Source organism: Wyeomyia smithii, chromosome 3 (genome assembly GCF_029784165.1).
Source record: "Wyeomyia smithii strain HCP4-BCI-WySm-NY-G18 chromosome 3, ASM2978416v1, whole genome shotgun sequence".
Lineage (NCBI taxonomy): Eukaryota > Metazoa > Arthropoda > Insecta > Diptera > Culicidae > Wyeomyia > Wyeomyia smithii.
Genome location: NC_073696.1, coordinates 41,305,929 through 41,331,401, shown reverse-complemented (window position 1 = coordinate 41,331,401; position 25,473 = coordinate 41,305,929). Strand labels below are relative to the sequence as shown.

Here is a 25,473-nt window from a genome sequence, read left to right as displayed (position 1 = left end):
TTTTTTCACGTGAAAATTTTTTTTTAGAAAGACAAAATTATTTTTATCTAACCCTCTAGTGCCCAAGTTAATTTCTAAACGGGCTTCGGTGAAATCACTATAAATCTTACGTAAACATTTCTCATAAATTAATAATGATTCAAAATAACACTTACACCACGAAACGGCACTTCAGCCTACGGAAACCGCTGCACAAAGTTTCAACCGGATCAAATATGGTCGATTAAAATGGTTGCCCGGCTTTTGTTGAATTACACATTCATACTGCACAAATTCATATTTTGTAAGGATCCATTTCTCTTAGCTTTCATCGCCCTGGAAATTGTTAAAAAACTCTTCTTACAATCACGTACGAATCCGGCAAAATATAGATACGAAAGTTTGTGAGTATCTGTACAAATAATGATCTTTATAATTTGAATTTCTTGCAAAAATATGTTCTATCATAACCCTTTTTCCCATAATTTTCGCTTAAAGTAAAGTAGGTTTACCTCCGCGAAGGATGGGTTGAAACGATACCAATAAACTGCCAATTTTTGTTCGTGTTGTTACATTTTTCTGCCGACGGTCGAAAGTTGATAAACAGAAGATACGAGTGCTTAAACTACTTACACCGACGTGCAGATACAAAACAATTTGAATCCCTCCGGACTCCAGGTTTTTTTTTTACATCACGTGCCACCCGTGCCACAGTGTACTGAACATCTTACGAAACTTTTCATGCAAAACCATCGTCGAACCTTTCCTATCGCCTGTTCCCTTACTCACTAGCAACAACTGAACGAGGAACGAAGGTGCTCGAGAACATTAGTGAGTTTCATTCAGGACCCATTTTTTCATTTCGGTATCGTAACACTTCGTGAATGTATATTTTAAATGGAGTTTGTCTCAGCTTCACCCAGATGAAACAGTAAAATACCTGTAAGCTCTTGGATGCATGAGAATCGTAAAACTTCTCGACCGTGAACGAAACGGGCGTGGTTGATTCACCCTAAACCTCAGCCGTTGTAAATCAGTTGCTCATTTGCCTGTAAATTCATTTGAAACTGCTAGATAGAGCATCTTTCGTTAAAAGTTTATGATTGTTGTTTGGCGTGGCATCAATTTGCGAAGTGCAAAGAAAAAAGCGAAACAAACTTTCTGGAAAACCGCGCGCCCCCGTAGGCGAGCGAGGGGGCAAATATTCAGCATCTAATTAAAAGTTTTTCCCAACCCAATTCTGCAGTAGAAGTGTAAGTGTATCGGATCAAGAAAGAATTGTTTATACTTGCTTCAACGAAACTATTAATAACACCAATAAATGGATTTTGGAAGTAGAAGATGGAAATGTGTAAAATCGCATGCCACACACCTTCATACCACCCATGTTATCTACGATGCAGAGCTTAATGCATTTCATATTAACTAGACTAAATCTAATCTGAGTAAAGTTCTAAGTATGAGATAGAATAGGGTCTGTGGAAAGATTCTCTTTCAAAGGTATCAAGTGGCGTCATTTCCACTTCCATTTGCATTTTTCTTTTCCACGGCTTTTCAAAAGACAAATTATAGGTATGTTTCGTGTACACATCCGAAACAATGCGCCGAGCAACGAATGTCATTCTACGTGCGCTTTTTCCACCAAGTGTTCTAACGAGAAAATTCAGGATCTCGGGTCGAGGACCGTTAATTAGTCGCATATCGCTTGAGAGAACATTCAAGTATTGCATTGTCTTAATCTAACCAACGACCGTCTGTAAGTTGAACATTACAGCCAAATAAGAAAACGCTCTCGACATGCTTTAATCATAGAAAGAACAAAATTTATGTCACACATACAGAGTGCTGTTTTGAATCTTGAACCAAAAAGTTAAAACATTAACTTTTGCTTCAATTTGTGTCAAACTTTCCGTTTCATTTAGAGCGACATCGCTAGCAAATGGAGGGTTGAATACTGGTTCTGGAGTAAGATTCTGTTGTACACGCTTTAGGAAAGGCAACCAAACGAACATGAAAGGCGCTAGTCCTGTCGGGTTGGGTTGGGACCACAAGGTGCTTATTGCTTGGAACGAACCCGACACAGAACGTAATCAGCTAAATATATCTATATATTTGAGGGGGGTAAATTATTGACTTGTTCTTAACCAACGGCTAATGGAATGGCGTTGAAAAATAACTGATTAGGTTGAATCATGTTTTTGTGTAATTTCACTGGTGAGGTGACCATTTATAACCTGCATTTCCCGCTGCGGTTAATCATTTTATTTGCTATATGTCTTATTACTAAACCATTCCATATTTCTTCCAAGGTCGAAGCTCGTTAAGAAGCAACACTCAGAAAATCTGCGCCAGAACCGTTCGGCCAATGACCATTTCCTTTTTATTGAATTATTAAAATCTCATGTTCTCTCCTTGTAGACGTCGCATTAACAGAAATTTATCCACCCATAAATAATTTTATTCTCCGACACCGAAACTTTCTCATCGAGATGCACAACTTAAGTTTCCCGTTCTTCTTCTTCTTCTCCATCACATTGCAGACGAACATCGACGACGGTCGCATTTGCGAAGGAACAGTCAAAAATTGCGCCAGAGTGAATCTGTGTCAGTGAGCTGCTCGGCGAAATTGCGGATCTGTCGAGATCCAAGTGAAAGAAATATTCTTGTCAACTTCTTCGTGAACCGGCGAGGATGAAGCAGCGGCGAATGGGCGAGGAAATTCATAAATACGTGACTTTACGAGCTAATGCCAACGCGACACGAAGTGATTTTGCTGATTGTCGCTGCCGTCGGAATCGGTTGGGGAGCTCAGAAAATGCTAGGAGGATACCTAAGACACCGCCCCCCAGTTGAGAAGAAGAGGGTCATTCTTGTCGCCGAAAGCGAGCGAGAACGGTATTCAAATTAAATGGGTGACGTACAATAAATCAGCCGTAATACACATTCCCAACATTTTGGAATGCTTTTGCTTTTCGGTGTTACAGTGCGTGGTATTGATACTGAACGTTCGAAACTGTGATACAAATTGTAGTGTTGCACAAAATGATGATGACAGCTCGGTAGTATGCTGCCGTGTTAAACCACACAACCTTGCAAAGCTAAACCTAACCCCAATCACAAAAATAACCCCTACTTGAGCCAGACAAAAGAACATTATAAAAATCGAGAAAAAAAATCCCGTCGGTGGTTCCACAGGACACTAGCCCCACGCAACAAACATGTATGGCCAGTCTAGTCTGAGCAATCTTAACGGAAGTCAGTGCATGTTCCGAAGCTACCCTTACCTTCCCCAGAACGCCTACTTCCAAACCCAACAACAAAACCAGCCCCGATCCTCTACCCTCCCATGACAGTATAGTCAAACTAGACAGGGCCGTAAAAGCAACTGTTATTATTGCAATAACAACATCAATCTTACCTGCACCTGTTTGTCGTCGGGTGCCTTGGGACAGTTTTACTCGACATCACAGACCCTCAATTCGGCACCATCGACATTACCCCGACGATCCCGTCCCTCCAACCACTATAAGCCACTGACGTATCAACCCCTGGCTTTCATTCAGCCCCCATTTCCGTTCCAACAACAACAACAACAACAACCACGTCCAACCGCCAGCAAGGCGACTTCCACCTCCCCACCGACCCGATACCAGCGGGACAAAGAAACACAAGTCGACGAAAAAATGCTCGGCATCCATAATACATCGGAAGGACATGACTCACCGGCCCTATCCGCGTCGCCTCCACCGGCGCCAGCCCCGAGACCACCGCCAATCCGCAACGGTTGCCAGCGGTGTCGATTTTCGGCTTCGGTGGCATCCGCGAGCTCGACCCTTAACCGATCCCATCCACACCTGGCCAGTGGTAGTGCCAGTAACACCCTGACCCGGGGCAGCACTCACAACAGTAGCCTTCGAAAAGGCGGATCCGCCGGGCCTAACCACATAGCAACCAGCACCGGTCATCTACACACAGCCGTTTCCACGGAACAAACGCAAAACGGCACACATCTGGGTAAGTCGATATGCGGTTAACCTGAATTCAATCGAACGGAATTGCTTTAATGAAATGGATTTATTACGTTCTCACAAGTCAAAACAACTGATTTCCTTTTTTAACAAAGTACCAATAAATACGTGCCACTAATCCAAATTAGTCCGAGAGTATAAATATAATTTTTTTAGCATTCATGCCTCTCATTAGTGTTTATGGGAACGATCTTGCAATGTACCGTAAGCCGGGGTGAGATTGTGCCATCCAACCCGTGACTTCACGGCCAATACCTCCGGGTCAGAAGGCCAGTCTTTTTTGGTTAGGTTTTTGAGGAAACTTATTCAAGAAAGATTGGTCTTGTGATCGCTATGGCATGGCTGACAAAAAAAGGTTTGTATGTAGGTGTGTGCTTATGTAAAGGTTACAATTCACTTGTGTCACCTAAAATTTTCTATTCAACGGCCAAATTGGTCTGCAAACTTGGACAGTTGAAAATGAATTAAAATAACCATTTTTATATTGAAACTTCCATCACAAGAGTGCTTCCAATTTACCACGTATTTCAACAGTTCGATTATTTAGGTAGTTTCGTTATCTTTTCCAAGGGGGAAGTTTCATGCCCACGCAATGTTTAACAGTGAACAGTGTAGAGTAGCAACAAACGAACAGTAAAAGGCTAAGAAAAAGTATAAAGGTTCATTCTATCCTACTCAAACAAAACCGTGCAGATAAGTGAGTTTAATCAAACTGTTAAATTATTGATTGGTCTTAGCTTTCAAACATTTAACGGGTTGTTCGCGGAAGTGTACTCCCGGTTCAAGAAGGTTATCCGGATATGTCGGAGGCTGTTTTAGCCCAAACCATGATGGAAGGAGTTCTATACTGTTCGAAAACAGCTGGCCACACAAAAAAATTGCGAACGCGACCCAGCAGCTGGTCGAGAAATACAATTCTTCAACGTTCTCCATCTTTGATGGTTGGAATATTTTTACAATCTTAGAGACTTCAGCACAAATATGAACAAAGTTGATACCAAATAAATCTTTTTAATACTTAACTGTGTTTAGAAAGTTATACAAGTGACAGACGTGAAGTGAAAACTTTTATGCATGCATATTGTATGTGCATGTATGTGTATGTATGTAAGGTTTTACGAGATTTCGATCATTTTCATATAGTGATAGGGAAATTTGAGAAAATAAGGCAAAATTCACAAAATTGGAAATAAAATCGTAGAATTCCAAAAATTTTTGCTAGAAATGTCTATTTCATAAAACATTGAAATTTCGATCCATTATTCTGATGTAAAAAATTACATGGAATTCATCTCTTTCATTATATTTTATAGCACCGTTTCGAGCCCTAACTGTCTCGCCACCATATATTAGATGAAATAAATCTCAGCAAGTACTATCTTTCGAAACTGAATGCAGACCCAGCACAGAAAAACGCTATTGGATTAGTTCAATTGTTATATGTAATTGAAATTTTACGGAAATTAATCTTAACTAATTGAACGTTCCCGGTATTGCTTGGGTTAAACAAACTAGTGTCGTCAAAATCAGTCAAAATTGAGAATCATTGCTTATATTTCACTGCCTCTTTGGCTTAACTCACTTCACACATTACGTCTCATTTCACAGCTTTAATCCAATTATAATTTGAAATACAACAATTAACAATGACGTCTGGAGTTTATTCTTGGCAAAACGGAAACTCCCATTTTCGATAGTATTTGACCCATTAAGACTGTTTTCCAAAAACTGGGAGTCACCATCTTGGATTTCAAAATAGCTACTGGGGTTGATTTCTGGCCTCTTGGCAGAAGCTGGTGTGTTTAGATTCAGTAAATTTATAGACCATTTTACGAACTGACAGGTGTCACGTATTCTGCTGTTGAAGCTGATGTTGCTTTTACGTGCGTTATGTCAGCGGTTCCGAGCTTTCTGTCAAAATTTCATTCATAGATTGAGTTCAGAAACGTCTCGTAAAATGGTCTATATAAATGGTTTAATAAAATTAAACGTTCTATCTTGAGGAATAAATAATAAAAAAGAATTATGACTTATATTTTGAATGAACTGGTATACATGTACGATACATTTAGGTATCGATACGTTAGCCTCGATACTATCGGAATATCAGTACTTGCTCTCGATGCAGGTATCGATCCTCAGTATCGATGTTTAATTGTATCGCAACGTCCCTAAACATGAGGATTTCAAAATGGCATCTGAATCTGATTTTCGACCATAGAACATCATTGCGGTTCCGTTTAAATATCCTGATTTTAGATGGTATTTGGCCAGTTTTAGCTGTTTTGTAAATTTTTATATAACGTCTAGAGCTCATTTCCAACTCCGGGAATACCCATCAGTGTGGGTAAACTTAATCGATTCTCAGAACAATGTTTTTTTGTTCATTCAGGACCCCGAACTCTAAGCTTACCGGATATCAATTGCTTGTGTCTACTAAATATTTTTATACACATTTGATATGTTCGATGTATTGCATATAAAATATGTATAAAATTTTATAATGGGAAAACTTTTTCTTCCTCGAGAGCTCATTAATACACTACATTACGTAAAATTATAGTGTTTTAGATGCTTTAGAACTACAATGTCTGGCAATCAAAATGCTACATTATTTTAACACTCAATATTACGTTTCACACAAAACTACATTGGACGACTCCTCATCACTTTATTTACAGGGTGTTCAATGAGTTGGAATACACTTTCAAAATGTGCTAAAAACTGAACGGGATGATTTTTCCAAATCTGTATCATATTTCCAGTTCGCTTATTTTTCGTTCTTTCTCTACCTCACATACTGCCTGCTTAATGAACTGAAAGACATCTCTAAAGAAAATTGCACGCAGCACGTATCTGGTCCATCGGCATCACGTCCCAGATCTTAGAAATGAGTTTCTTGAATTAATCCTTAGGGCTCACTTCATGGTCTCTCTGCTTGGCCAGCGTGTAGGACCATACTTAAAAGTCCAGGGGATTAATGATTAATGATTAATTGGAAGACCACAAAGGCTTACCGAGAAAATGAGTCAAATTCTTCCGACACTACACTTGGACGTTATTCGCCATGTGGGCCGTTTGTTCACCGTTTTGTTGACAGACGTAATGCTCCTTCCCGTAGAGGTCTTGAAGTGCCGGGACCAAAACCATCGGCGTTGATTTTCACGTTTAAACGATAAACTCGTAAAACACCAGTACACAGTGGTCCAATAAGGCAAAAAGTGGAACTTAGTTCCATAGCGCCTTTCACCTTCATCCTAGCTTAATAGAATAAAGATTAGGTGGATTGGGACAGATGGAACTTATAACAGTTCTGAGCGATATTATCTTTGAGAAAAAGTATTAACATCATGATTCTATATGCCCTTTTTACTTTATACGTTCCCGACAAAATAAGCTAAAATATGCTATAACTTTGTAAGGAAAAGTCTTGGAGACGTGTGGCCTTCAACAAAAACGTGTGTTTTGTATACCCAAATGCTTCTTTAGAACAACGTTTTCTTGTAAAATGTAGCTAACAAAAGTCAAGTGCAATAAATTAACTTTTAAGTACATTTTACAGAAAATACTCTGTAACTCTGTACCCAATGGAGATAGAAATTTTATCTGTTCAGCAAAGATTCATATTTTTGCACGTTCTAAAACTTTGCCGAATTAACCATATCTCTCAACACAAAAAAGTTAGTATTTTGAATATATGATAACCTACTGTGACATATGCTCGCCGTGCTCTAATATGGGTGGATTGGACCAAATGGAACCTTAAAGAGTTTATAGTACTTCAGCTTAACTTCTAAAAAAAGTATCGACATCATGATTCCACTTGCCCCTTTTTAACCTATACGTTTTTGAAATTATCGAAAAAATAAGCTAAAATATGATATAACTTTGTAAGGGAAAGTTCTGGAGATATATGGCCTTTGACAGAAATGTGTGTTTTGTGTGCCCTAATAATTTCTCTGAGCGTATTGCTAGTATTTTTCATGTAAAATGCAACTAACAAAAGTTAAGTACAAAAAACTAACTTTCAAGTAAGTTCCATGTTTTATACTTTACAACTTTGTACCAAAAACAGATAGGGGTTTCATTTGTTCAACAAAGTTTCATATATTTGAATCTTCTACAACTTTGCTTAATAAACTATTCTTCTATCTCTTAACAGTTATTTTTTATTTTTAGTATAGCAAACTTTTCATACTTTTTGACAATTTGCGATTATGCGGGTCATTCGTACAAAAACTGTTCCGAAGACTTTATTAGGCTAGGATGAAGGTGAAAAGCGCTACGGAATTAAGTTCCACTTTTTGCCTTATTGGATCACTGTGCAGTGGGAGTTTCCCACTCCTGAATGCAGCCCCAAACCATCACCGACGCGACACTTTGGAACCGCGGGATGTTTATGGGGCGGGGAGATGCTTACCAACGGCGAACCCACAACCGATCATTGTGGACATTGTGTGGCTGTTGCAAGACAAAAAGTTTCTCACCAGACAACACTGACTCCTGACTTGTGTGTCTAAAATATCAACCTCTTCTTTGTTGTGGCCTCCGTTACCTCGTGAACCTAGCGTCTCTTGTACGACTGGTGTCTCATGTCCTTTGTCATGATGGTGTGGGCAGTTCTGATCGACTCATACAGGTCAGCAGCGGTCTTCCGGATCGAGCGGTTCTTTTTTCGGGGAGCCAGCTCCTTTACCACCTTGACGGCTCATATCTTACTCGGTCCTTAAACGAGCCGGTATCCCACTGGCACTGGCACTGACGGATGGTGGATGAGACGAAATTCCGCTTCACTCCCTGGGATTTCAACCGCCGGAATATATCGCCAGGTCATTTCCCTCTCCGAAAGAACTTTACTACGACGTCGCAGTACTTTTCATCGTGCGCAGTAAATAAACAACAAATGGCAGCAAGTTGACACTATGCGCGTCGATTAGCCTATATTTGTGGTTTAAGCCAGACACCAGTACCAATACACAGAATGCACATGTTACGCATCTTCACAAAGATGAAAAGTTGTATTCGAATTTATTGAACACCCTGTATATTGTGTCTTAGCTGTCAGTGGATGTATAAGGTACTTTTGTAATTGAGTGTTAATGGAAAAATGGATCTCGAACAGAAACGTAAAGCTGAAAAGGCCGAAAGTACCAAAAACGGAATGGGGGGGCGTCGAAGTGGTGACACCTGCCAAGGTGAAGAACGTCGTAAAAGACGCCTTACGCGAAAAAAAAGCAAAGGGGGATGGAGAATATCATGCAGAAAGGATTAACAGATGAAAGTCATGTATGTAGTGAATTGATTACACATGCTGATTTTGATTCTGACCATCTTTCAATAACTTTTTCTGTATCAGATGAATCCGTTTTGAACCCTATGTGCTCTGTTTTTAATTATCACAAGGCCAATTGGGAAAGATATAAAACTCATATTAAGAGTAATGCCAACAATGAGCTGGATTTGCAAAACGAAGTGAATATTGATTCCGCTTTAGGAGCCCTAAAATATGCAATTATTGATGCCAGAAATCGTTCTGCTCCACAGGGCTCAAGTGAAATTTGATTCACCAATAATTGACGAAATTCTCAACTTCTGATTCGTTTGAAAAATGTCCGCAGACGTCAATAACAACGTTCTCGTGACTCTGTTTTCCAAACTATTTAAAAAGATTAACAGAAAGAGTTTAAACATAGATTTACTCTACTGAGAAATCAAAATTTTGAGACTAAAGTTGAAAAATTGAAACTATATTCAAAACCCTTTTGGAAGCTGTCGAAGATTCTTAAGAATCTTCAAAGCCTATTCCAGTTTTGAAAGATGGTGATCGTTTTCTTGTATCCAATGAACAAAAGGCTTAAAGACTTGCTCAGCAGTTTGAGAGTGTTCATAATTTAAATTTGAATTTTGTGAGCCCAATTGAAAATGAAGTCACATGTCAATTTGATTTAAATTCTTCCCAGAATGTTTTGCCTGAAGAAATAATTGAAACTAACTTGAATGAAATTAAATCAAATATTAAAAATTTCAAAAACATGAAAGCATGGTGACGATGGAATCTTTAACATACTAATCAAACATCTCCTTGAGAGCACAATAGAATTTTTAGTAAAATTTTTCAATAGCTGCTTCAAAATTGCATATTTTCCCAAATTATGGAAAAATGCAATAGTTACTCCAATTTTAAAGCCGGATAAGAATCCAGCTGAAGTTTCAAGTTATCGACCAATCAATTTGCTTTCTTCAATAAGTAAACTGTTTGAGAGAATTACTCTTAATAGGATGATGTCTCGTATGCAGTCGATTGCAGAAAAGTTTAGATATTTTTTCTTCCTACTTGGAAAGTGGAAAATCTCTCCCAATGCTTCTAAAACTCAAATGATAATTTTTACCCATAAGGCTAGGGCTTCTCTCCTCAAGCCAAACAATAAGCACGTTATCAAGATAAACGGGGTTGTTTTAAGTTGGTCTGACAAGGTTAAGTACTTGGGACTAATTTATGATAAAAAATTTATTTTCAAAGCGCACATTGAAAGTATACAAGCCAGGTGCATCAAATATACGAGATGTTTATATCCTCTCATTAATCGTAATTCCAAACTTTGAATTCCACTGGTTTTTGTCCCTGAAAGAGTGAAAACCAACCAAAATCGAAAACCACCAAAATCATATGAGTCATTACATACGAAGTGTACATGCCACTTGGACACGACCATCACAGATTTTGCTCAAAGTTGAGAGAATTATTCATCTACTGTCACTTGGAGAAATCCCAAATTTAGTGTCGATTGGAATACTCCCCGCTCTGTGGAACCCCCCTGTTTATTGCAAAGTCACGCATTTTTTGTTCAAAATCTCTTTTGTCTTTTTCTTACAATTCATAGACGTAAGATGTTCGAAAAATACTGATAGATGATTTTTAAAGAAAATAAACCCGGACGTATTGTCAGATAAATTATTTTTGTATTCGAAAACTAAATTTACATTTTACGACAAATGCAGCCATTTTTATTTTTAATTTGATAATTTCATCGAGTTGCTAGGAAAATTTCACATAAGAAACAATCATCCTGAGGTAATATGAGCCAAGCCGATGAAATTATCAAATTAAAAATAAAAATGGCTGCATTTGTCGTAAAATGTAAATTTAGTTTTCAAATACAAAAATAATTTATCTGGCAATACGTCCGGGTTTATTTTCTTTATCTATCAGTATTTTTCGGACATCTTACGTCTATGAATTGTAAGAAAAGGACAAAAGAGATTTTGAACAAAAAATGCGTGACTTTGCAATAAACAGGGGGGTTCCACAGAGCGGGGGGTATTCCAATCGACACCAAATTTGGGATTTCTCCAAGTGACAGTAGATGAATAATTCTCTCAACTTTGAGCAAAATCTGTGATGGTCGTGTCCAAGTCGTCGAACCGTAGGAACATCGTTATTTTGGTGCCGAGTCCAACATAGGGGCCATCCACATACCACGTGAACAGTTTTTTAACGATTTTGACCCCCCCCTCTCCCTCCGTGGACAACTGCCCATATATATTCTAAAAAAATTGTATGGACCCCCCCCCCAAAGCTGTCCACGTGGTATGTGGATGGCCCCATATTTTCTGAAGCAAAAAAAAATGTTTTTTTCAATTGATGCAAAAGGTTACTCGAAGATGCGTGAAAACCTATTTCTCATCACCTATCAGTATTACCTTTACCTTTCTTATGCTCATTTAAAGAAAATATCATCAAGAAACAAAAAAATTTTTTATTGAAGCAAGACTGAATTGTTAACGAAAGATGCGTGAAAACCTATTCCCCATTACCTATTAGTATTTTTAAACCTTTTTTATGCCCATTTCGGAAAATTTTCGCATTGGTTTCATTGGTTTCAAAACTTACTAAAAACATTTTTTTGAAGCAATTTATACCTACCCCAAAAACAGTTGCTGTATCATTTATTTTCATTTTCAATACATTTTAAAAAGTTACGTTATATCGAGGTAAAAGTTACGTTATATCGAGGTTGCCTTATATCGAGATATGACTGTATAGCATTTTAGGAACATCCTAGCACCATAGTGTCTTCGGCAAAGTTGTTAGGTTTCAGAGAAGCTACATTTTGATAGGATGTCATAGAGTGTATGGTTCCAAAAAATTTGAAAAAAAAATTGTAGGTGCCAAAGAGTTTGAACATGTTTCAATTTAACAAATTTTGAATTTTTGAGAAATTGGAAATTTTCAATATTTTTTCGACGCCATTTTTTTAAAGCCAAATATCAAAATTCTAAGAATTAATCAACCTAATAGCAATTTTTTACCCATCCTAAAAACCAAAAATCTTAAATCGAACAAAAACTGAGCTTAAAACGGTGATTCTACGAAAACATCTTTGGCATGGTTTTGATATATTTCTCAGAGCAAAATAATATCAAGTGTGTAGAGCGTCAATGGATTCGCTAATATCTTAAAGTGATAATCAAATTACGCCTTATTTAAAGGAAAACAGTTCACAAATCGTGAAAATGTCAGCAACGTGTCAATTTGAGATCTATTTTTTTAAAGATGGGTAACAAAATGCTATTATGTGCACAAACTCTTAGAATTTTGATATTTGGCTTTAAAAAAATGGCGCCAATTTTTCTCTTTGTAGACTCATCACTGCGACCAGAGACATTTGATCTATTGTGATATTGCCCAGGTGTTTTCAGTACTCCGCACTTCATATTATTGGCGGTATCACTAGCGAAGTGAAAGATACGCTTTTCATTTATATACGTGCTTGTGTGTGAGAGTGTGCCCTTCGTTTCAAGCGCACTGATCTACTATACCAATATCGTCAAATTACAATATTCTGGAGTGAGACTTAATCTAACGTTTCTCTCTGGCCAAGTTAATTCTAACTGGGACTTATTATGTCAAGAGGAAGGAGTCTTATCGAAACCTTGTTCTTCCTACCAACACCGCGTCACAATCATAATTCCCTAAAGAAGCACTTAATGCTCTGGTCACTTTTATTATGAGTAGGACTTGTATTTTGTCTAGAGGAATTAATCTTATCGAAACCTCGTTCCTCCAAGCCAAGACCGCGCCATAATTACATTTTCCTTGAAGGGAACTATTATACGTTACTCAGACCAGTTTTATTAAAAGAGGGTTTTTTTGGTTGGAAGTCAGCTGGGGTACTATAGAATTCAGCTTGAAGGAAGGGTATGTAGTGGAGATCCTGAGAAAAAAACCCATGTTAAAGTCCTTTGATAATCAAATGGCCTGAGTCAAATGGCGGACTCTGTAACCTTGCGACTGCGAATCTCCCCAAAAAAATGACGCCATTGTTGTCCCTTAAGTTGTAATATGTCCAAACTCGGATAAATTAAGTTTTGCATCAAAAAATCTTATGTAGAAGCCAAGGTAAAAAAAATTGTTGCACTGTGTTATTTATAAATCTATTTTCGGGATCTTAGAAAATTAGCGTGCTTGAAGCGAACGGAATTGAATCGGACTTCGAGAAGTCGTGCCTCACAGCCAGGGCTGCAAATTTTCGACACTGCAAAGAAAAATGACAAAAACCGCATTTTCACTGACACAATTGGAAATGACCCTCAGTGTCAGCGGTGGCAATTTTCAATGAAAATCCGTTTATTGAAAGAAGTAAGGTGTCTGATTTAATATCGAAATTATTTGATTTGATTCTTTGTATGAAGTCGGTGAACTAAATAATCATCTACATTCTCAACCGCATAAAGCAACACAGCGTGTGCGAAACCACAGAAATGCTGCTGGCCAACAATTACTGTCAACAGATTGAAGATGAAAGTCTCTTTCATTCTCGGCTCGTTCGTTGAAAATTGAAATTCAAAGATTTGAATTTCAAAAATAAATCATTTCATGACAGTGACAGTTTGCAGCGCTGCTCACAGCGGTCAAAATTTTACTTTTTTCACCTATGATAATTGCACAGGTAGTACATGAAATGTTCGATATCGAAAATAATTATAACTGTCTGTACGATACGATCTGCCGTAACTCAGAATAATCTTCTGATTCTTTAAATTATATTTTAATTCTAATAAAATAGACTGAAATTAATGGCTACAACCAACGTTTCCCAATTGAGGGTTGAATGTATCTTCAAGACAAATTAATTCAATTATTTCGATGGCATTTAACAAAATGCCTGAACAAATTTTGGCAAAATATATGCTTCTGTGGGGTTTTTTACAGCTTTTTTATGTTTTGGTTGAAGTTATCTGTTCTGTAAACATTACGATTTTAATTTTTGAATTGAATTAAAATGCTGATTCGGAAGCACAAATCGGCGCTGCCAGCCTCAGAATACAAAAATGTGTTGAGGAAGTCTAAGAGTTCAACACATCTAATTTTGCTTGGAGAGGGTTGGTGTTATTAACTGAATCAATTATAAGTCAAAACGCAGAACCCTTCAATAGTTTGACATCCCAGTAGTATTTGAGGCTTCAGAAAGGACATTATCTGCAGGCTAAACTATTGTTACTTCTTAGCCAAATTTACTGCAACTACAAATCTTGAGAAGTCCTCGACTGATTTTAAATTTACGAAAGTCTTAATAAAAAACAATCGCTATCTTCAATTTTGTTTCATAAGTATTCAATTTTTTTGGGTGTTGCGTTCTGTGTTCCTTTGCATATCCAGATCTCTTTGCTAAGTGGATAACTATTTTTCATGAAAGCACTTCTCCAAATATCATGGGCGTAAACCGGAAAAATGCTTATTTAACAACACTATTGCGTAACATCTGTTTTTGGAATAATTCTACAACAAAATTATTGAAAACAATGTCACGTGACCAGAACATACTTATCATTAAATTTTAAGAAATTATTTCAATTTCTAACGTATCTCAAAATATTAAAATATAAAATTAGGATCAGTTCGAGGAACGGTAATAATGTTAAAAATGCTTTGCATATTGTTCACATGTCTGAAAAATTATTATTTGTGAGCGTCGCGATGCGTGCAAAACTTTTTTTGGTAGTTTGATTTTATCTCACATTTGGTTCAGGTATGAAACACCTCATAGCAAATTCTATACAAGTAAGAAATCCATGAGAGTGACGCGTCGTTATAAGGAAAAAATGAAACCTGATTCCACCAATCCAGAACCAAGTTTTTTTTGTTCTATTTAGGGCCCCAAATAATCCTTAAGTTATCGGAAGTCAGTTGGTTTTGTTTCCGCCTGGCATTTCAAATTTGTGTGAAAATTTGCATGGGAAAACCTACTTTTTTGCATTTCCCTTCCTAGAGAGCTCAGTAATGATTTATCAATGCACTACATTCCGTCAAAGTATAGAATTTTAGATGCTTAACCCGTTAAGTTCTCAGCACTTCCACGGTCGACAATCTTCATATTTATACATTAAGACACTGAAACTTATTTTAACCCTCTAGTGCCCAAATTAATTTTTAGACGGACTTCGAAAAAATCTCTATGAAGCTTTATAAACATTTTTAAAGTTCTTATTGAAGCTTTTTAGAGGTTCAACTGAAGACCGTCTAGAGGCGGCACTGGGCACTAGAGGGTTAAGAATTTTAATTTTATTTTAGAACTCTTCCCATTAAATTATTCAGTATTTCTTGATCACGAATACTTTTTATTTTCATTCAGTAATATAAATTGCTATGCGCCATGACGATCATTGACTTGGGAGAAATAAAATCAAAAAATCAAAAAAAACTCAAGGGTAATCTCAAGTCACACCGACCGTGTTGCTACGTTGGAGACTTGTGGTGGTCAGAGCTGTGTAGACTTCTTCTTATTACTCCGCCATTACACATCGATAAATTATTTCTGTCAGCAAACATTGCTGTGCAGTGGTTCTACCCAATGACAATAGTTGGAATGTTATCGACATTTGAAATCTTTCGCCTCCGACGTTTTTTTTTTTTTTTTTCTTCATCTATAGTTTATTTGACACGGCACAAATACAATTCAATATTTAACGGCGCCAATTATATCTGGTAGCTTACTTTCTAAAGTATCTTAATAACTAAAAGCAAATTTTTTATCCTCGCTGCCGACTACGAGCTGAAACTAAATCTAACTTAAAGCTAGAATATTTTGCATTAAAAGCACAGGTTTGCTGTTTGATGATTTTCATTGCCATAGCTAAGCAGCATATTAAATTTGTTCCGCTGCTGGGCCAAGATATTACGGACTGGCATATTGGGTTGTTTCCATCGGGCCTTGAGAGTATCGTGCGGGTCTGATTGCTGTTTCCGGATCCGGGGTCTTTACGTGTTCTTGTCGTTTGGTTGGATGTAGGCGGAAGGGGATAGGACTAAACTGGGGCGTGGATGGATTTCAGGAAAACGTATATAAGGGACATGTAGGATAGGTCACGGCTCGCCAAGACATCACGAACAGAAACAGCCGGCTGCCTACCTTCGGCCTGCAGGGAAGCTATTAATCTAGACCTGGCGTCACGGTGTACAGGGCATGACCAAACAACGTGCTCTACGTCGTGATAACCTTCACCACAGGCACAGATACCACTCTCCCCGAGCCCAACACGACGAAGATGCGCGTCAAATCTATAGTGATTGGACATAAGCCGGGACATCACGCAAATGAAATCCCGACCTACATCCAACCCCTTGAACCACGGGTTCGTCGACATCTTGGGGATTATGGAATGTAACCACCTTCCCAGTTCCCCCTTGGTCCAAGAATTTCGCCAACTGATGATCGTATTTTGACGTACAAATGCGAAAAATTCATTAAAGGCAATTGGTCTTTCATAAATATCACCGTTTGTTGCGCCCACCTTAGCCAAAGAGTCCGCTTTCCCATTACCCGGTATCGAGCAGTGAGAAGGGACCCACGCTAAGGTAATCTGAGTAGATTTTTCGGATAAAGCACTCAGATGTTCCCGTATTTTCCCCAGGAAATACGGAGAGTGCTTAACATCTTTCATCGATCGGAGAGCCTCAATGGAACTGAGACTGTCCGTAAAGATGAAATAATGGTCCGTGGGCATTTTTTCGATAATCCCTAGGGTGTACTGAATTGCAGCTAATTCTGCGACGTAAACAGAAGCAGGATTATCGAGCTTATGGGAGACGGTTAAATTGTTATTGAAGATACCGAAGCCAGTGGACCCATCAAGAAGTGATCCGTCAGTGTAGTACATATTGTCGCAGTTGATGTTTCGATATTTATTGGAAAAAATTTTAGGGATCTGCTGCACGCGTAAATGATCCGGGATTCCACGAGTTTCTTCTATCATGGATGTATCGAAAAACACAATAGAATCAGAAGTATTTGATAAGTCGACACGATTTGGAATATTCGAAGAAGGGTTAATATTTTTAGACATGTGATTGAAATACAATGTCATAAAACGGGTTTGAGAATTAAGTTCGATTAACCTTTCAAAATTTTCAATCACGGGACGGTTCAAGACCTCACATTTGATTAGAATACGAGAAGACAGGCTCCAGAAGCGGTTTTTCAATGGTAGTACTCCAGCTAAGATCTCCAAACTCATCGTATGGGTCGATTGCATGCAACCCAAGGCGATACGCAAACAACGATATTGTATTCGCTCCAGTTTGATCAAATGTGTGTTTGCTGCGGAGCGGAAGCAGAAACACCCGTACTCAATAACAAACAGTATCGTTGTTTGGTAAAGCCTTATAAGGTCTCCTGGGTGGGCTCCCCACCATTGTCCGGTTATTGTACGAAGAAAATTCAATCTTTGTTGACATTTTTTCATCAGATACCTCACGTGACAACCCCAGGTGCCTTTAGAGTCGAACCAGACACCAAGATATTTGTGTACCAAAACCTGAGAAATCGTTTTACCCATTAGTTGTGTTTGAAGCTGAGCAGGTTCATGATTCCTAGAAAAAACTACTATCTCAGTCTTCTCCGGAGAGAATTCGATACCTAGCTGTAAAGCCCAAGCAGACAAATTGTCCAAGGTATCTTGCAATGGTCCTTGCAAATCGGCAGCTTTAGCTCCTGTAACAGAGATTACACTGTCGTCTGCAAGTTGTCTTATCGTGCATGAATTTGCCAGACATTCGTCGATGTCATTTACATAAAAGTTGTAAAGAAGGGGGCTTAAACATGAGCCCTGGGGAAGACCCATGTAGCTAATGCGAAAAGTTGCCAAATCGCCGTGCGTAAAATGCATGTGCTTTTCGGACAACAAATTGTGCAAAAAATTGTTCAAAATTGGAGAAAATACTTGTCGGTGAAGTTTACCCGAAAGAATGTCAATAGAAACGGAATCAAAAGCCCCCTTAATGTCCAAGAACTCAGACGCCATTTGTTCTTTGCGAGCATACGCCAGCTGAATATCTGTTGAAAGCAACGCAAGACAATCATTCGTCCCTTTGGCGCGGCGGAAGCCAAATTGAGTATCTGATAGTAGACCATTTGATTCGACCCAATGGTCTAAACGACGGAGTATCATTTTTTCCATCAATTTCCGGATACAGGTTAGCATTGCAATCGGCCTATAAGAGTTGTGATCAGAAGCAGGTTTCCCTGGTTTTTGGATGGCGATCACCTTCACTTGCCTCCAATCCTGCGGTACAATGTTTTGCTCCAGGAACTTATTGAACAAGTTCAAAAAGCGCCTCTTGACATTGCCGGGTAGATTCTTCAACAAGTTGAATTTGATTCTATCTAACCCAGGCGCGTTATTGTTACAGGACAGGAGGGCAACTGAAAATTCTGCCATCGTAAAAGGTGATTCTATCGCGTCGTGGCCCGGAGACGTATCGCGAACAAAGTTTTGCGCAGGAGCAGAGTCCGGACAAACTTTCCTGGCAAAATCAAATATCCACCGACTTGAAGACTCCTCGCTTTCGTTGACCGTTACGCGATTCCGCATTCTTCGGGCTGTGTTCCAAAAAGTGCTCATCGATGTCTCCCTCGACGTCTCGTTCACGAACCGACGCCAATATCCGCATTTCTTTGCTTTAGCCAGGCTTTTAAGCTTGGTATTAAGCTCCGAATACCGTATATAGTCGTCGGGTATACCTCCCTTCTGGAAGGCAAAAAACGCGTCGGATCTTTGCGTGTAGACATCGGAGCACTCTTGGTCCCACCACGGAGTGGGAGGCCGTTCTTTGATCGTTACGCCGGGATATTTCTTCGTTTGGGCCTGCAACGCGGCGTCGAGAATAAAGCCCGCGAGGAGGTTGTATTCTTCAAGTGGTGGATGATGTTGAATCGATTCGACCGCTTTTGAAATCATTTCCTCGTATAACTTCCAATCGACATTTCGTGTGAGGTCATACGGAATGTCAATTGGTCGCATGCGAGTTGACCCGTTTGTAATTGAAATAAGAATAGGCAGATGGTCGCTACCGTGAGGATCGAGGATTACCTTCCATGTGCAATCCAACCGTAGCGACGTCGAACATAAGGATAGATCCAAAGCGCTTGGGCGCGCTGGAGATTTCGGGATACGTGTCATTTCACCGTTGTTTAAAATAGTCATGTCGAAGTCATCGCAAAGGTTATAGATTAAAGAGGAGCGGTTATCATTGTAAGGGGAACCCCAAGCCACACCATGAGAGTTGAAGTCTCCCAAAATCAAACGTGGCGAGGGAAGAAGTTCTATTAAATCAAAGAGCAGCCGTTGCCCAACCTGTGCTCTGGGAGGAATATATATTGAGGCAATACAAAGCTCTTTACCTTGTATTGTCATTTGACATGCGACAACTTCGATGCCTGAAATCGAGGGGAGGTTAATACGATAGAAAGAATAGCACTTTTTAATCCCTAAAAGTACTCCTCCATATGGGGTGTCTCGATCAAGGCGAATAATATTAAAATCATGGAAGTTGAGATCAATATTTGAAGTAAGCCAAGTTTCACAAAGGGAAAATGCATCGCATTTGGTTTTATTTATCAAAACTTTAAACGAATCAATTTTTGGTAAAATACTTCTACAATTCCACTGTAAGACAGAGATAGAATCTTTCATATACGCAGATGAATTAGGCATCGAAGGATACAATCGCTGCAAGGAGGGGCCATTGGGCAGTCAACTGCTTCAAAAATGATCTAACTGTTGGGAGGAATGCTGTAAGAAAAATTTTAATTGGATCGGGTACATTGAAATTTTCAAAAATCCAGTCCACAATGTCAAAAAAATTTCACTAATCCAGAGTTTGTTTCATCAACTGGATGTGCAAAAGGAACAACTGGGGTTTTAGATGTTCCTGGCAGTGCTGGGAACTCCTTCTGGGACTTTAAATTTGCAAGCCCAGGAGGAGTTTGCTTCGGTTTTTCCGCAGCACTGTTTGGTTCGTTCGTACTTTTCATTACACTTTGGGAAATCTTAGGACCTTTACGGGGAAATTTAGGAGAAGAAACATTTTTCCTCTTCCTAGACTCCCCAGGATTGGCATAAGATGTTCCCGCTGATGAATCGTCAGAATCGGTTTCATCAGAGGATAACAGATCAAAGGGGTTCGATGTTATGGTAGAAGTGGTCACGGTCTTCTTCAGCATCTCAGCATAAGAACGCTTTGAACGCTCCTTAAGTGACCGCTTGATTTTATCTCTGCGCTGCATGTACACCGGGCATGTGGAGAGCTCATGCTGGTTTTCCCCACAGTGAATACATTTTTCAGCATTAACACTGCAAGAATCTTCCGCATGAGTCTCCCCACACTTGCTACATCGTGCCTTATTGCAGCAGTAGGCGGCTGTGTGGCCTAACTGCTTGCAATTGGTGCAATTCATAACACGGGGTACATACAATCGCACAGGCAGACGAACCCGGTCGATCGAGACGTGGCTAGGGAGTGCAGATCCGGCAAACGTAACGCGAAACGAGTCTGACGGAGTGTAAACTTTTTTACCGCCGACGAGAGACATGGACCGCAATTGCTTACAATCCAAAATCTTCGCCTGTGTTTCGGTATTTTTGAAGCAACCGGTTGCGCTTTTTAGGATACACTCGACAGACAGACTCGAATCGGTTATGACACCGTCGATCTCCACGTCTCGTGCGGGTATGTAGACGCGATACTCGCGTTTGCAGAGCTCAGAGCAAGCGATAGCATTGGCCTGTGCCAGATCACTGACCACGACACGGAGCTTGTTAGGTCGGACCTTTGAAATTTCGGTCACGGCCTTGTACCCCTTCGTCAGGTCTTTAGCAATTTGCAGTATGTTTAAACGCTTTGAATTCACTCCTGCCTTTGGACGAAAATAAACAGTATAGCTGCCCTGTTGAGATCCGTCCGGGTAAAGCCTGGGGCGAGGGGGGACTGGAGAATGAACAGGGGAGGGGGTAACAGAAGGGTCAGGGTCAGGGGTGTTCGGGGATGGTGGCACGGGAGGCGAGGGATCTATATCCATTGCGCTAAATGTAGCGCACTAGCGCACTAGCGCCGACAAGAACACGTACCTCTTTACTTCTTCCTTCCAGCAGTGGTTGTCCGATCGTTCGAAGCTGCACCCAAAGCAGCCAGCAGCACCAGTACAGCAGTACCAATACAGCCAGCAGCAGTGAGCCGGGTGTGAGATCACTCAGCACAGCGCACGACTCGACTGTCAACTGATGGCCTTGAATTAGAAAGATCTATTCACTGTGCACAGATCAAAACTGCAGCTGGTATTTTGCACCAATACAGCCAAAGTTGCGAGCCGGGTACAGAACGTAGCGACACAACTCACAATCTAGTTGGCATTTAGCGCGAATAATAGACTCTTTTGTTTGGCTATTCGTACACACGGACCGGATTGTAATAGAACGACCACTTTGCACGTCCGTTTCTGTCGAGTGTTCGACGCGGAATGCCTCCGACGTTGTATTTTCGTTATGTACCCCAGTATATAAGTATGATTGAAAAAAAAAATCAAGTCAAAATGGATTACTTTTCTCGACAAACTTCAACTACTGTGTATTGGAATTGTAAATTTTTGTTAGAGAAAAAAAAACTTTATCAGCTAAGCATAATGGTTGCGCAATCAAGAGCAAAACTTTCGATTGATCCGTATGGTAAATTCGCACCTAAAGTTGTGCTCCTTGTGGTGATGAAAATAATTCATCAATGCTACCAGCTCTAATTAGAGAGCTGAGCTCAGCAATAAATCGGAAAAGTTTTAGTTTGCCTCCAGCATTATTCATAGTCACAGCAATTTGGTCTCTACCATTTTTACCAAACTAACGAACGAAATCTCAGTAGCTGCACTAGATAATTGCATTCCGAAGTAAAAGCTAGAGGTGGCTCATAATTTTGCTGTTCCACTTTACTGTTCAGACTTTCTTTGATGACTAGTTACGAACTTAAAGAATATAACAAGATTATAGTCAGGTCGTTGCTGTAGCATTCTAATTTAAAGAATTCTTGGTAATACTGAAAACAGAATTAAAATGTTTGCAAATTAAATCTCACCGACAATGTCCACGATGATGTATAAATTATCACACATCTTAATTCTATTAGCAATTATAATGCGCTTTTCATTATCGGTGCTCGCAGCTCGAGAATGTTCAAAGTTTGCGCCAGAACACCACTTCTAACACTATAATATCTAATCCAGGATACCCAAAACGGATAAACCAGTATGAAAACATCATATTCCAACCATTACTCATATATGATGGTGGTAATCATTACTCACTTCGTGTCCTCGCAGCAACTTGTCGAACGGAATAAATACCTTCTGTTTGTGGTGTTTGTTGTTTCCATCTCCGTTTCTTTCCTGGGCACGACGACACACACTGGCAATAGCTCTCTTTGGGCCAATACTAATACATTCGTGGCACCATTGGTCGTGGAAAGGGCAATCGCGATCGTAGTGAAGGTAGTGAAGTTTGTGTTGCTCCCATGGATGTTATTCTACGCGATTTTTCGGGACTCGTAAGTAATCTACGTAGAAAACTGTATTCTACGTTTTCTACGGTAGAAAACCTTTTGTAAGTAGAAAACTTTCAAACACTCGAAAATTCACAGTATGAGTCATAAAATGCCATTCGCTGCGCTGATTAGGTGTACCGTAAACTGGGGTGATTTTGATCACCGGGGTGACTTTGATCACTGTACCCCATTTTTGAAAATGTGGTAAAAAAGCGCTCGTAGTGCTTGGGATTAGTCGTAATCTTCACTGATTGTGTGGGTATATGTCTGCATTGCTACTATTCATGCATTTCCTGCTATTTAAAGCGTGTTTTTCATGCTAAAATATTAATTGAAAATAAACTGTATTTTTGGCGGTTTTTGTTGCATATAAACAACCGGTTCAAGCAGATTCAAACCGGAGTCAAACCGGACGCATTTCATACGGCAGTCCAAATATGACAATAATTCTCATTAAAATATTTTCCTTACTACGTACCAATCGTTCCGCGCTTATGTGCCTGTTCATCTATCCATTCCAGGAGGAGGTGGCTACGACCACGGACGCTTGATCGAGGAGGAGGATTCCGTCTATCCGGCGCTGCTCGAGCGAGAGCTACATTCACTGCACCGGAATGTTCCTGCTTTACGACGTGCCGGCGTTGACACCACTGCAATTAGACAGGTAAACCGCAAACATCTTCGTTTCTAGCTGTTGCAAAGCGCAGCGCATCCGGGTGCGGTGAGTCAAAATGATTACGCTAAGGATGTTTGATTATTGTATGTTACATCGGTAATCATTTTAGATATGTTCGCTTAGCGCCTGTGACGATATGTGCCAAACCCAATTTGGTTTTCTAAACTGTAGATGTACAACTTTACCGGGAAAAGGACGGACACAAATCGAAATTTTGCTTGTCACATAATAGGACATCCCTAGTTGGAGGAATTGAAATTTTCCTCTGTCACTAACCGCTATTTTCCTTTCTCTTCCAAATGCTGTTATGACAACGGATTCGCTTCTGGAACAATGAAACCACGTGGCAATCGAAATGGCCTCCTTCAACCGTTGTTGGCCTTAAAGCATTTCTACCCGGACGGTGGCTGGGGCTGGATCGTTTGTGGTGTTGCATTTCTCGCCCATGTTCTCACGACTGGGTTCCAGCTGTCCTATGGTTTACTGCTGCTGTACGCGATACGACACCTGGGCCACGAGGTGAATACCGAAGCAGGTTAGAACATACAACACTTTTTGGTAGATTTAACACATTCAACGTTGCTGCGGGCGCTTGTGTGGGCTTGAGCGTAAGCAGATTGTATTATTTTTTAGTTTCTGTACCGAACAACAGCTTGCCATCATAAACTCTGTAGAGTGTACATTTTCTAAACCATTTTATGCTTTAAAAGTAACGCCGATCATAAAAACAATTGCTCTTGTGTTAGACTAAAATGCATCTCACGTTGCTCATGAATAATCAAATAACCTGAGACTGCACATCCAACAGTGAATTTGAAATTGTTGTAGAATTCCAACCAAAAGCTTGAAAGGGGTGAAATTGAAATTAGTAAAAACTTTTAATTGAAAATAGCAACGCTAACACTACATCTACGAGGTATGGCATAGACACTACTTTGAATTAGATAGGGTGCTTCAAAACACATCTATAGAGCACCCATAATATTAACCTTTCACAGCAACACCGTTCTAAAGACATTCTAATGGGTCGTATATATACGACACTTTCCAAACATTTAATGGGACCCGCTTTAGGCTGATGTGCACCCCAACGTTGGCCATAATAGCGAAGGGGCTTTATGCATTTAACATTTTCCGAGCTCAGCACGTATCGCTGCACCGGAAGGGAACCGACCGCCAGGACGACGCACAGCTTTACATTGGCTCAGCGTGAACTAAAATAACAACATCGATTGTCCCTCGATGGTATTACGTACCAGCAGTACCATCCGTCCGAGGTGGCCTGGCCACCCTGGGAGGCTGCGTTCGATAGTAACGATGTCCCACAGACCAAAAACCATACGTATACTTAATGCTTGCGGGAATACTGCATACCCATCAGAAGTCAACTTAGCGTCGGTCGCGGGATAAATCCTCAACGGGTAGCTGAGGTTGTATGCTAGAGCAATAAATAAGTATAAATAACTATTATTTAATAGTTTATGGCTCAGCGCTTTTACGTTGTCGATAGTGAGGGGTCAGCAAGGGACATCGGGGCGGAAATAAAAGATTCCATCGTGTTGCATTAGTGCCATAAGCATTAGTTTACCGCATTTCATGCTGAATGTTATACGTGGCACTCCATTGCTCATGAATCATTACTTTAATATGAATTTTTAGTAGACAATAAATGTACCTAGAATAATATGGACCAGTACGGCCAGCAGCATAACGTTAATGTTTACTCTTCAATTTAATGAAGGAGTTAGGGGTAGTTGTCTGAGACACGTCTGCATGGTTAATGTAGGAAAGAAAATTCATGCCAAATGATCTGAAAATATATAAATAAATCTAGAGTATCTGACGGCTTCGTCAGGTAGGATGTATTATCGTTCAGGTTCAGTTTGCTCATTTTTACAGTTTCTACATTTCACAAATCCGACATGTTC

General features: G+C 39.7%; 1 protein-coding gene across 2 annotated transcripts in view; it reads left to right on the top strand.

Moving 5' to 3' along the window:
* LOC129726682 (monocarboxylate transporter 2-like) overlaps nt 1-25,473 on the top strand; it is a 112,717-nt gene that overhangs the window by 21,996 nt on the left and 65,248 nt on the right. For both annotated transcript variants that reach the window (XM_055683650.1, XM_055683648.1), the window contains exons 2-4: nt 2,520-3,993; nt 23,391-23,533; nt 23,933-24,080. In XM_055683650.1, coding sequence (XP_055539625.1) covers nt 3,663-3,993; nt 23,391-23,533; nt 23,933-24,080 — 622 coding nt within the window. In that variant the 5' untranslated portion in view covers nt 2,520-3,662. The remainder of the gene's footprint in view (nt 1-2,519; nt 3,994-23,390; nt 23,534-23,932; nt 24,081-25,473) is intronic.